The sequence below is a fragment of the Passer domesticus genome, chromosome 2, assembly GCF_036417665.1.
Source record: "Passer domesticus isolate bPasDom1 chromosome 2, bPasDom1.hap1, whole genome shotgun sequence".
Lineage (NCBI taxonomy): Eukaryota > Metazoa > Chordata > Aves > Passeriformes > Passeridae > Passer > Passer domesticus.
Window position 1 is genome coordinate 111,715,014 of NC_087475.1, and position 13,023 is coordinate 111,728,036.

The following is a 13,023-nucleotide window of genomic DNA, read 5'->3' on the forward strand; positions in this document are numbered from 1 at the left end:
CTGTCGCATATTAATATAGCATTTAAGCATAACTCTTTAATTGTTCTCATAAAGACTTAAATCTGTTTTAACAAATGCCTTCATGTTTGCATTTTCTAGTACCATCAGCATATAAAATTGACTATAGTTTTGAAGCTGCCAATCAGAATATCAACAATGCAGGCTGTGCCTTGAAATGTGTCTGGAAGCACACTCATTCTCATCCTTAGCAAAAATTCTGGAGAAGTTAATTGTGATCTGGGAGACAGCAATATTATCCCAATATTAGTAAAGGAAGTCATCTGGAATATTTTTTTCAGAGGCATTTGAGGTATGGTTCTTATTTAATGTCCAGGGTTATATTCAAAGTGTTGAGAGTGCACTGTCAGGGAGTCCATCCCTTGCTTTGTAATTAAATGGCCCAACAGTCAGGCCTTTATTTAGAAATGATGCTTATGCAACACTGTGCTTACAGAAAGAGCTTCATAAATTTTGAGGCTGTAAATAAAAGAAAAAAAAACAAGAATAAAAAATGACACCAACTAACTTTCTAGTTAATGATATGAAGTTGTTTTAACCAAGAGCTGTATTTCTGGAACCAAACTAGACAAAGAAGAGTTTACACATACACTTGTGTGTGTGTGTGTGTGTTCTGGCTTCTTTACAGTGACATAACTAAGCACAAAGAAGGCTAGGCTCAGTCTGCAGCTAACTTTGAATCTGCCACATCAAATAGAGCCTAAAAGCAAAACCAGCTTGGGAACGATTGGAACTCAGATTGGAAATGATCATAAAAAGCAGGTCTGTAAAGCAATTGCTTGAAAAGCATATACGTGGAAGGGACAAAGAGCAATGGTGTGGCACAGAGCCACAGAAAGAAATCACATGCAATGCAGAAGCGCAAAGACAAAAACAAAGTGAAGATGCAAATGGAGATGTTGGGTGTAGCAAGAAGAGCTTCAGTGTTTAAACACAATGTTTATTTAAGCCTCAGCAATCTTGAGTGAATACGCATGCAACGAACACTAAAATCACATCACTGTTACCATCAAAATGATCCTATACACGCTCCAGAAATAGTCTCTATTCTTGTCCTAGGGGTTCAATGTAAAATCCATTATAAGTAATAGCTGTGCTAAAGGAAGGCAGTGAGCAAAATCATTCAGAAAACGAGGCAGGACCCACTCCTGTCACCTGTTCCTGACAGCAGGAATGCAGAGAAACGGGAAGCTGAACTGAACAAAGCAACTCCACTCCACGCAGACACCCGGAGCAGCTCCTACCGCATATTAAAGCTGTCATTTTAAACTAGAGCGACCGCGGCTCCAGGCCGGGCACGGCCCCCATTCTGTGTCTCGCCCGTGTTTTGACGGGCCCCTTCCTCCCTGGGGACCCGGAGCCGCCGAGCGCCGGCGGCGTTCGCTGGGGGCTCCGGGCGGGCTCCCAGCGCGACCCCGCACACGCCCCGAGCGCGGCGCGTCCCAGGGGAGAGCGGCGGCGGCCGGGGCGCTCCGGCCTCTCTCCGCTGCGGCGGGGAGGGAAGGAGGGCGCCCACACCCCCGTAACTCACCAGCTGCCCGGCGGCGCCTCCTCGCCTTCCGCCATAGCTGTTGACGTGCCCGCTCGCCCGGCCGTAAAGCGCGCTCGGGAGGTGTTGCCTCCCCGAGGCCGCTCCTCCCGGAGCCCGTCCCCTTCCCGGAGCCCGTCCCCTTCCCGGCTGCGGTCCCCGCCTTCCTTCCCGCGCCGCCGGGCCGAGGGCGCGGGCCGCAAAGCGCGGAAGCCGGGCAGGGGCGGCCTCTGAGGGAGCGGCCGCGCAGCGCCCCTGGAGCGGGGCGGGGGCGCGGCTCTGCCGGAGATTTGAATGTTTTCGGTTTTCATAAAGCTCTGCCAGATGTGGGTTTGATTATTAAGTGACTTCCCCCGCAGTGTTTAATGTGCCACAAGCTGGACGTACTCCGCGAGTACAGAAATTCACAAATTTCACGCAGTTTCCAAGAGCTGAAAATCACCTGGTGACGGCCATTAGCAAGCCTGGGCAGAACAACACTAATGCTCTCTGTTACGCGCGTTCCTTACCCACCTGCATCCTCAAAGGGGGAAAAAATTAGTATATTTCAATGGAAATTGACAAAAATCATTGGAGCGGGTTATACACGGAGTAACAGCGCCGCCGTACGAGAGATTCCAGTCCTTACACTGACTGCTCTGTTTCGCTTGCACGCCTTGCCTCGGGATGTGCTCCGGCAGGCAAGGCCCAGGCGGAGCGGGACGGCTGCTGCGGGAAGAGACGCGGGACAGGCACGCCTGCCCTGCGGGCTCCCAAGGGCCGGGAACGCCCATTCCAAGGCAGGCACCTCTCTGCTCCTCAGAAAAGATTACGTGAATTGCCTCAACCGAGACAGCAGGTATTTTACGGCGTGAAACCGGGTTGAGGCAATTAAGCGAATGTTGTGGAAGATGCAGTATCAGCTGTGGCAGCGGCCGTGCCCGGGGCAGCGCCGTCCCCCGGCAGCGCGGCCCGGCCCCGCGCGCAGTGCGCAGTGCGCAGGCGCGGCGGGGGCTGTGGCGGCATGGGCGACACGCTGGAGGAGCCGTGGTGGGACAGCGAGCCCGCGGCGGGCGGCACGCCAGGTACTGCTCTCCCGGGGCTCGCCCCTCACGCTGCGATTGAAGCACTTTGCCTAAGAGCCAGCCCCCCCCACCCTCCTTTCCTGCCCCCCTTCGTTTTCGTTGGGTTTTGGGTGTTTTTTCCACCTCCCCTCTCCGCCTTTCCTTTCTCTGCTTTTAATTTGCTTTTCCAGGTTTTTCCACTCTCAGTCGCTTTTTTTTCCGTGTGCCTGTTTTTCCCTGCTTGCTACCGAGGGCGGGTTTGCTTGTAAGCAGAGTCTGCAGCGGGGTGATGTCCAGTCTGCTCTGAGCCCTGGGATAGACGATGGAGCGGGAGATGAAAATACCTGAACCTAAGGAACAGCAGGAACCCACGTAACAAAAATACATTTACGAGAAGTTTTAAAAGCGAGACGAGGGGAATGGGAAAACCTCTTGGTTTGAATTCAGAGCTCACCTCTCCCTTGCATTCATTTACCTGCCAAACTGTATTTTCTTCCAAAGAGTTTGTTTAATGAAAGGCTTTTGCGTAATGGATGATTCTCGTGGGTCCCTTCCACCTCAGACTATCCTGTGATTGTGTTTGCCATTAGCAGCATGAACTTGCAGTTCTGTAAGGCCTAGGGAACAGCAAATCCATAGTAGAGCCTTTGGAGGGAAAAGTGTCTGTGGTACTTGAAAATCATCTCCCATGTGCTCACTGGCGTGTGTCGCATCACCCTGGCCATGTGTTACTGGAAAAGGGCAGGAGTTAGTTCTCTCCAGCCACTGGTAGATCTGGGCAACTAGAATGAATTTTGACTTTATAGTGCCCTTTTTATTGATTTTTTTAAAATTTCTTTTTTAATACAATATTGGTAAGAGTTGGGAATTACTGGGAGTCATCTGCACCTCTGCAAAGACTCCAGTTTTTTGAGTGTCTTGATAATTGGTGCTTATTTCCTGTGAAAAGGTACTTGGAGAATAGTTAGAGAGGAAGCACCATAAAAGTTGTATGTATGTAATAGGGCTCACAAGACCTAATTAGGTTTCTGAGCCTTTAATTTTTATTTTTAGTCTCGTGTGGGTTCCTTAAGCAGTCCCAGTTCCCGTGGTAAATGCTCTTCATTAGGAATTTTTCTTAAGAGCCTACCTGCACGTTCTGCCACCACAGCTTTCATTTGGGGTGCGTGGTTAGCTGACTGCTACAATGTTGTCAGCTTTCCTTTAGACACTGGACACAGAGCAGGACTTTGTGAACTCTTGACAGGAGAGATGAACCATCTGACTTTGAGGTGAGACAACTTTTCCAGTTATGAAAAGCTTGGGATTATCGCAATAGCATGTTTGAGTTGCTAAAAGAATTCAGGTGGAAAATAGCCTCTGGAGGTGTCTAACCCAATCCTGTAAACTTTACTCCAAGAACATTCTTTGAGTGTGTTATGAGTAGTGATTGCAGGTGAGTGTTGTGCAAACCACGTGCTCTGCTGTCTGCAGCCCACCTTTGTAAATTTGTTGGCAGGCTCCTTTTATGGAGTTTGTTGTCAGATGAAGTTGACAGAAGCTAACAGGAAACATAAAACATCTGTTACTTTTATTTTTGTAGCTATTTTTCACGTAAAACGGGTAAAACGAAGGGTTAATTTGTACAGCATCTTATCAATACTGTAAAATGTTTTAAAATCAGTTGGCATAAAAGAGGAAATCACAGTTCACAATGCATGATGTAGGCAGCAATACAAGAAAATAATTGCACATTAGTGAGCACCTTTGCAAGACTTGGTCAATTTCATTTCTGTGAAAAATGAAGTTTTGTTAAAAAAATATTATCCAACCTCATTTGCTGACCTATTTAAAAATAACATCTCTGCCATAACTGCAGGTGCAAAGCAGAATTCAGATGTACTTTTGAAATAATGATCTTTTGCCAGATCCTTTAAAATTAACCTTAGAATAAGCTCTGATTTACAGTATATTCATCAGAATTCGGCTCTCAAAAGTGTTTTAGATTTTAGCCACTTGTAATTAGAAAAGGCTACTTTTAAAATGAGTGTGAACGTCATTCATACACTCCACCTAAAGAGTATGAAAACACAAAATAGATATAAATATATATCCTTATGTATGGATATGTAATTCTAAATTTGCTTTTGGCCATGTCATTTGAAGTAATTATTTTAGAGTCCATATTAAAAATCAAAGGTAATTATTCTCACCTTAAGATGTGAATATGTACCCTACTGAAATTGATTTTTAGGTGTAAAAAAGCCCACAAAACCCGAGGCAAAAAATGCTAAAGGGATTATCCATCTTTGTATCACGTCACATGACAAAAACTAAAGAATCTTGCCTAATAACATCTTCAGCAAACCTTTGAGATGAGATTTGTGGAGGGAGCTGTTGGGGATTATTCTCCACTTAGCAGCGTAGTTTAGTGTTACATATGTCCCACGTCATGCAACTGCAGGACTTCCTTACCTTCCTTTTTTCCAGTTTGTGTCACAACTTTGTCCAGACTTTCATGTGATTTTTATATTGCATTCAGAATTACAAGGGAAAGGGTAAGGAATTTGGAGGAGTTTATTTCATACTGGTGAAGGACCCCAACTTTCTTCTCTTCCCGCTGTGAACAGAAAAGAGCAATTCTCACAGCACTACAAATGTCCAGATCTTGCCTGTAGCCAGCGTGCCTCATCTCCCAGTCAGTTTGAGGGAGAGAGATGGACTTCCATTTTTCAGAAATTCTTCCAGTTTCCTCCTTTTTGGTTGCTCTTCCTTGTCTTTCATTCTCCATGCTTTCTGTATCGCCCTTAATCCCGTAGGAGTGCAGTATCCCCATTTGTCAGTTTTAGATCCTTAAGTAGGATCTACCTATGAGGGGCATGACCCTCATAGGTAAAAATTAATTGTGTCGTTGCAAGACAGGAGCAAAACTCTTGTATGTCAGCAGCAAAAATAGGTGAGAAATATAATATGGGACCATAGCTGATGATTTGGCAGTGCTTGTGGGGTCCTGTGTGGGCTCTAAAGCAAAGGATGCTATTGCAGGAATTGCAGGAATTCTTTTGCCAGGGGTTCTCTTTTCTTTCTTTGTCGCGAAGGGTGCCAGTTAATATAAATTTGTAATGTGGGATTTGCAGCTATTGAGAAGCAGACTCCTCATTGTAGTGCATTCAGTGGGAGCACTGTTTGATCAGAGCTGAGGTCTGTTGCTGGATCTTTTTTTTGCCTCGTCAATGACTTGCTGTTCCTTGTAATAGAACTTGGTCAGTACTTGAACATCTTTCTGATTAGCATGCCAAGTTGATGGCTGCTTTTTAAATCTGTGTTTCTTCACATCAATGTGCATTCATTCTGCAGGTTGCAATGGTGTACTTCTGTAAGCTGTGTTGGGATCTGAGCACACATGATAAGGACTCTCAGAACTTGACAGCTGAATAAAATGGAAATCCTTTCATTTTTACTGTGGCAAAGTAATTCTTTAATGTCTTCATATTATCACAGGTGTGTCTCATAAGATGCAGCTGAAATAATTTTTAAGTAGGCTGATCTTTTAAAACTTTTTTAAAGTATTTGTAGAGAATTTTTTGTGAAGCTCTCGAGGAAGGCATGGGAAGTTTCTTGTGGGTTTGCAAAAACAGTCACACAGCAGTGCTGTGTGCTGTCTCAGTGGTTAAGTTAAACTTTTAGCTGTGAAATGAAGGGGAAAAATCAGGTAACTGAATGCATCAGAATCTCTCCTTGCTTCAGCAAAAGGATTGCAGTTCTGGCTATGGCACTGTGATCACCACCAGCTTTTGCTGTATTTAGGAATTAGGATTTGGCAGTTCTTAAAGAAACACCTATGTGTAAGGAGTTTTCCCATGTATTGTCAGTTGAGCCATTTAGACTGTTGGAATGCGCTCTGTTAGGGGAAGAAGAATGAGTGATACATTAATACCAGAGAAATAAATTAATTTTTATATTTTAAAGCAGTAACTAGTGTTAATTGGTATTACAGGATTCTTGTGTGGGGGTTCCTTGCTGTAGTGGTACTTTGTTAGTCTTTCTTAACATTCTATAGAACAGTGAGAAATTTTCTTGCAGGGCAACAATTGCTATTTTTCAGAAAATTGGAAACAACAAGCATGGAGTCTCCTCTGATGTTTTGGTTTGTGGTTTTTGTTTGAGTTTTTTGTGTGTGTGTGTATTGGCTGAAGGGAAACCTTGAATTCTAAGTGTTTTAAAGAAGTTATGCTTTAAGAAAAGCAAAAAGGCAAATTCTCTCATGTATGAACTAAAATTTCTTGTGCAAAAAGTTCAGTTAAAAAAACCCCAAACCTTCACTAGGAGCAATGAATCTGGTCACATATTTTAAGTGAATGTGAGGAGTTGTAAGGAAGGGCAAAATTGTGGAGGAATGCAAGAATAAAGTTGCACTTCTGTGTAAGCCACAACTTACTGTTAAGCTTGATACTAATTTTGATCAGTTCTAAAATACTGTTTAAGTGAACTGAGATCTAAATACTGTAGTCCAAGTGGTGAAAGTTTATATAGCTGATGCAAACAATATCCATCTTGATTCTCACATCTGTTTTCCTGACATAACATCTGCATGAATTGAGTGGAGATAATCATGCTAGTGGGGAGGATGCTACTTATCTTTATATCATACTTTTAAAGTGATGCTTGGCACAGCAAGGAGCTCTGCATTTCTCTAAATTCAATGTGTTATACAAGAGCAGATTTTTCCATGCCTTTCTTCATTCCACCCTTAATGTTGAACTTAGGATATCCACACTGAGACACTTCTTGGCTAGACCAATTTTGAAAACATGACACCTTCTGCAAGCCCTCTTCATGTGATTTGACCATGTTTTTGTAAATCTGCTGAGATAACCTTACTGTTGTTATTTGTAGAACATGTCAGAACGGAATTTATCGTGGAAACTTATTTGTGTCTTGTGTTCCTGTACTGTGAGTGGCAAAATATGGAAATGCATCATAAAAATGGAGCAGAGCATGGTCCCTGCAGACATGCAGTTAGCTTTGCTCCTAAGAGTTTGGCTGTCTTGATGTCCTGTGATTGGTGACCATTGATGTGCTGACCATGTGGATGGTTTCTGATTTTTCTCCAGTTGCAACAACTGCTGCTGAGATTCACATGGCTTAAATCCATTTTAATGTCATAGATCACAGAAAAGTATTTACCTTCTCCCTCCACTTTGAAGGCAGGCTTTAGACACCGTCCTTATAATGCGTATCTTTCCAGAAGGACTGTCTTGGAGTGGTTTGTTGAGCTGTCCAGCAGGAATTTTGACAGGTGCTTTGGTTGTGCTTGCAGGCTTTGGTTTGGGGATCCGAGTTGGAATTGAACGATGGAACGTATTGGTAATCTGAAAATAAACCAAGAAAATAAATCATGCATTAGGGAGGAGAATCAAGCAGTGTTTTCAGCTTTGTAGTGCTTTTTTCAATTTGTAAACCTGAATGCACTGCTTTTAGAACTTTGTTTAAACTTCCTTTATCTTGTTTGTAATGAGACAGAAGCTTTGTATTTAACTTGCCCACTTGATTGGGGAATATCAAAGAATCTCAATGGATTGAAACTCAGAGTATAAATAAGAGGGGTTTCCTGTTTGTCGGCTGACTATCAACCCTAGGTGCTGGGTGAGTGGTGCAGTGGAAAGGATTGAGCTGTGTGAATTCTCTGGTGGATAATCAAAGAACTTCCTCATGCAGAAGCAAATCTTGATTCAGTCCTGAGCAGAGGACAATACCTGGGTCATACTTTACTGTGAGAGATCATTCTTTGACAGTGACCAGTGTACACAAAATTAATGTATTTGTGAGACAGCTCCCCCTCCAGAATGATCGTAGTCATATTTAATGGCAAAAAATGTAAATATGCCCAGAAAAGTTATTATGTGCATGGAAAAGGGGTGAAGAACTATAAAGGCAAGAAATTTGTTTGAAAAGTACCATTATCTGAAATCAGGATTATTAAACATACTGTACTCATGAGAAAAACTTTCTGCATCACAAGCATTTTTATATAACTTTTTCAGTCATGCTAAGGGTAAAAGAACTTCACTTAATGGTTTTTTGGGTTTTTTTTAAAAACAAAATGGAAATTGTGTTCAAGTGAGGACAGTAGAAAATTGGAATTCTGGTGACTTAATTATGAGTAAGAATGAGCTAGATCACAACTCTAGTGACTGTAATGATCTGGCTGGGCAAGTTTAAAAAAATAAAAATAATCACAAATCAAAAGCTTGCCATTTACCTGTAGATAATTATGTATGACAGGGGTTTTCAATAGTATAAAGCTGAACCAACATCAGATCATTGCATGTGTTCAGTGTGGAGGAATTTGGGGAAAGTTTGTACATCACAGATGTGCTTAATGGATCATGAGGAAGGGAAAAAAAATCAGTCTGGGCTTAATTAAAGTTTGATAACAAAGAGATAAAATAGTAACAGTCTCCCAGAACAGTGTGATACGTTTCTAGGAGTTCTGAAGGAGATGATTTTTAAAATTGCAGAATCTTTGTCAGTGATGTGCAATCCACCACTGGAATTGTTGGTGATGCTAGAGGGGCGCAATGCCGCTTTAGAGTGAAGATTCATGAATGTAACTGCTGAACTGATCAAAGTGTAGAAATGTCAGTTAAGTAATAAGTTTGGTTACTGATTTTGTGAAGACATCCACATTTCTTGTCAGGGATAATATTCAGGTCTGTTAGTCAGATATTGCTATATAGGTACATGCTATTGGATTGTTTAATGATGAGACCCATGTGGGAGGGAAAGACCTAGGTAAGTTTTAAAAAAATCCCTTGATAGTGGTCTCTAACAAAAGAATCTTGTGCAAGCAGATTTTGTGGCAAACTGTGGAAAAACAAGGAAAATTCTCAAGATTGATAAGCGACAAGTGGATAGGTAGCAGAGCAGTGACCTAGTTTTTAATAGTATAGTGAAGATAGGATCTGAATCTCACAGACACCTCTGATACTGAACGTATTCATAAACTGCACAGGAAGACAGTGCTGAAATGATAATATTTGCATATGTTATACCAGGGAGAATATTAGAAGCAAGAGCCGACAGTAACTCGCGTTAGTGAGTAAAAAATGTGTGTCAGTTCAGTGTTAACAATTGAAAAATAATATATGTAGGAAAAACTAGTTCATGTACAGTAGTGATATTTATTGTCAGTCAGAACACGGGTCTTGGAATCCCTGTAAATTGTCCTCATTGCTCAGGAACTGGCAGTTGTTAAAAAGGTAACAGACAAGTTAGGAATTACTAGGAAAAGAACAGAAGAAAACAAATCCCATCATTTTTTAGTGTGTGAATCCAAACCATCCTACATTGTGAATGTTTTGCTGGGTTTTGTCCGAACAGCTCAAGAAAGGGTATGCCAAAATGCCAAAAAGGTGGCAAAGACTATCAATTACGAAATTACTTCTGAGTGAAGATTAATAACATATGTTAAACCTCTTCAAGATTGGAAAATAGATGGTGGTGAGAAAAATAAACAGCAGAAATGTAGCATTATGGTGAATAGGGCAATTTTCTAGTATGCTTGAGGGGGCATCCACTGAGGGTGGATTAAAGGTATGTGAAAAGCATTTTCCTTTGTCAATGAGCAATGAAACTCACTGGGACAGACAATTTTTGAGGTGATGATATAAATAGGTTTTGAGAGAATTTGTACTGATTCGGGGCATCGATCAAGGACTGCTAAACACAAAGATGTGTGAAGATTCCAGCCGTAAGGTGCAGGCTGCCAAAAGCTGGATTTTCTACTCTGTGTGCCTGTACTTAATGTTCACAGGCATTTAACACTGGTCACTACCAAAGAGGAGATACGTAGTCTGAGTGTCTAAAACCTCTTTCATGCTTTTATTTTTAAAATCAGGATGTTTCAGTTTGTAGCACTTGAAATTGTTTTTAATGCATTGAGAAAGGAAAGAGTTTGGCTTTGAAAGTGAGGAAGGAAAAAGGAGATGCATTTTTCTTTCCCTCTGTTCCTTCAAGATTTTACCTCTAGGTGGCAGCGAAGATTTCCTTTTGTATTGCATCGCAGTATTTCACTTCAACCCGACTAAAACTCTTCGTTAAATGCTGAATAAACAAAATCAACATGCATTTTCATAGTAGGCTGGGATTTTAGCATTCATATTGTTAGTAGGAAAGGAAGCAAAAAAAAGAATTAACTCTTTGCCCCCAAACCAAAAAGCATTTTGCTTCAATTACTGAAGGTGATGTGTTAAGGAACTGATGTTGGAGGGGATAATTGCATTACTGCTATGTGGCTTTCCATGAGTACTGAGTTGGAAGAATTTGCCTCTGACCATGTGGTATAGCCTGGTAGATGAGGCATGGTACTGAGAATAAAATGTTTGGGTGGGCTGTTACTGGCAGTGCTACTGCCTGATGTAATTATAACAATGATAGAAAACATGTCGGTTTCCCAACTAGAGAAAGAATTACATTAGCCATCATTTGCTAATGTAATTAGCAAAATGCATCAAGTATATTTAGGTGAACAGATAAAAATATTTATGTGAAGTCTTGCATGTTAAAGTGAGATTGTATCTCTAAGAGTTGTGTTTGTTCTTTTGGTTCAGGGTCTTTTTGAAAAGTGTTCCAGTTCAGAGATTCATTAGGTTACAGAGTGGTTGGAGTATTGTCTGGAGTTGATTGATCAGCCATGTTAGTACTTCAGGAAGGTATTGATAGGCCCAGATTTTTACAGGTTTTGTGCATCTGACTCTGGTATTCAGGCTGTAAGCTTTTATTGAATCAATGAAAAGTTAGGTGTTGAAATATCCCTGTGCTCTGGCCTACAGCTTGCACCAGTGTCTAGCTCATTAAAACCACCATTGACAATAGGTGTTCTGAGCCATCAGATTCCATTTCAAACACTTCTTTTCTTTATGATTCAAAACTATGTATTTTGCAGTTCTGAATTGACAATATTGAATACATCTACATTATTATCATTTAGTGCCTGCATTATAACTGATGGAGACTTGTCAAGGTTTGATCTGCTTTCAGGGTTTGTACTGCTCTCTTTTGCTTGTGTCATGTTTGATTGTAGCCACAGTAACTGACTTGCTCTAACTCCTGGCATAGGCTCAAACTTGAGGATAACAGTTGTGTTATGGGGCTGTTTTTTCCTATGCAAATAAACATCTGAACTTGCACTTCAGTGATTGTACCAATCTAACTTCTGATCAAGGCAAGGATTTGACAAATGCCCATCTAGTTCTCTTCCTCCTCATACTGCACTTAAAAATTGGTTTATTTTTCATCATTTGTAATACAAATTCTAGAGAGGAAGGAATGAATAATTTAAGGAAAACACTTACTGACGCTTAGCTTTTTGAATTCAATTACACCTGTACCTAGATCAAGGCCTAAACTTTATTTATTCTCTAAAACTTGTACTTGAGAAATTACAAATCTCAGATAAGAGTTTTAAACAGAACATTTTGGGTCGCTTGACTAGATCAGTGCTTAAGCTGCTGTAAGATGTATGCATAAGGAGGGAATGGTACTATGTGGGAGTTGTCTGGAAAGCACTTGGAAGTAACCAATATAAAATTCTGCCATGGTTTACTTGTATGTGTGCTGAAAATCCTTGTGCAATACTCCTAGGTCCTTCCCTGCTGCTTAGTGTAGAGGCATGTGAGCAGATACATTGGCCATAGCAGGCTTCTCTCTCCAGATGTCTGGTTTGGTTTTTAGACAGACCTGAATGACTAAAAACCCCTTATATATAGATTTTGGTGGGCCTTTTCAATTGGATTTTTAACTATGTATGGGAAATCTGTGTGCACACCATTAATTACTTCAGTTCTCTTCAAATGTATGCATCCTTTCTACCCGCTCATTTTCTCCTTCAAGATGAATGTTCTTAGTCTTTCTCATCCTTTTTTGAACTCTCATTTGTATTCTGAATTTGCTGGCTTTGTGTTCATCATTGCTGTTTAGCTATGTCTCTTGAGTTCCCTTCAGTAGGCCACTTTTTATATTTGCTGTCTTTCTAAGTCAGAGAAGAGGAAAAAAAAGACGTGTTTGTTTTTCAAAAAACAAGCTGACCTGCCTCTCATGCTCTGGAGATCCCTTGTGAGTTCCCATTAATGCTCTTGAAACCCCCCCAGAAACAAAATGTTGCCCAGGAGTGACCTGTCTGAGTAGTTAGGCAGTTTTCCTTTACTTAATGTGTCTGAGTAAACATCATCAAATAATTACTGCAACAACAACGACAACCGCAAAAGCATTAAACTGACCACTTTTAAATTATATTATGTGTTATGTCTGTAAGTATAATAGCACCATATTGGTTCAAGGCATTAGGCTTGGAAAATAACAGTGCTTAGTTGGAGAAATGAACAGTTAAAGCTAATTTTCAAGGCAAGAAATGATCTAAGAATCAAGAAGGCTGCATTTTAATTTAATTTTTAA

The 13,023-nt window shown here is 41.2% G+C and overlaps 3 protein-coding genes across 11 annotated transcripts in view; 1 reads left to right on the top strand and 2 right to left on the bottom strand.

Moving 5' to 3' along the window:
- The window catches only part of TBC1D23 (TBC1 domain family member 23), a 36,879-nt gene extending 35,193 nt beyond the window's left edge, over nt 1-1,686 (bottom strand). For all 4 annotated transcript variants that reach the window (XR_010356867.1, XR_010356868.1, XM_064410751.1 and 1 more), the window contains exon 1: nt 1,550-1,686. Coding sequence is in view for 2 of the 4 variants with exons in the window: in XM_064410751.1 (XP_064266821.1) it covers nt 1,550-1,584 (35 nt within the window). In the remaining 2 variants the exon portion in view is untranslated. The remainder of the gene's footprint in view (nt 1-1,549) is intronic.
- The window catches only part of CMSS1 (cms1 ribosomal small subunit homolog), a 256,935-nt gene that overhangs the window by 32,944 nt on the left and 210,968 nt on the right, over nt 1-13,023 (top strand). The window contains exon 1 of one of the 5 annotated variants that reach the window (XM_064410762.1): nt 2,397-2,610. The exons of 3 other annotated variants lie outside the window; for them this stretch is intronic. In XM_064410762.1, the coding sequence (XP_064266832.1) occupies nt 2,425-2,610 (186 nt within the window). In that variant the 5' untranslated portion in view covers nt 2,397-2,424. Of the gene's footprint in view, nt 1-2,396; nt 2,611-13,023 lie in introns of those variants that run through there. One more of the 5 variants, XM_064410763.1, reaches the window with a different exon arrangement.
- FILIP1L (filamin A interacting protein 1 like) overlaps nt 4,138-13,023 on the bottom strand; it is a 188,092-nt gene continuing 179,206 nt past the window's right edge. For both annotated transcript variants that reach the window (XM_064410747.1, XM_064410748.1), the window contains 2 exons: nt 7,756-7,940; nt 4,138-6,469 (listed from right to left, as the gene is read on the bottom strand). In XM_064410747.1, the coding sequence (XP_064266817.1) occupies nt 6,379-6,469; nt 7,756-7,940 (276 nt within the window). In that variant the 3' untranslated portion in view covers nt 4,138-6,378. The remainder of the gene's footprint in view (nt 6,470-7,755; nt 7,941-13,023) is intronic.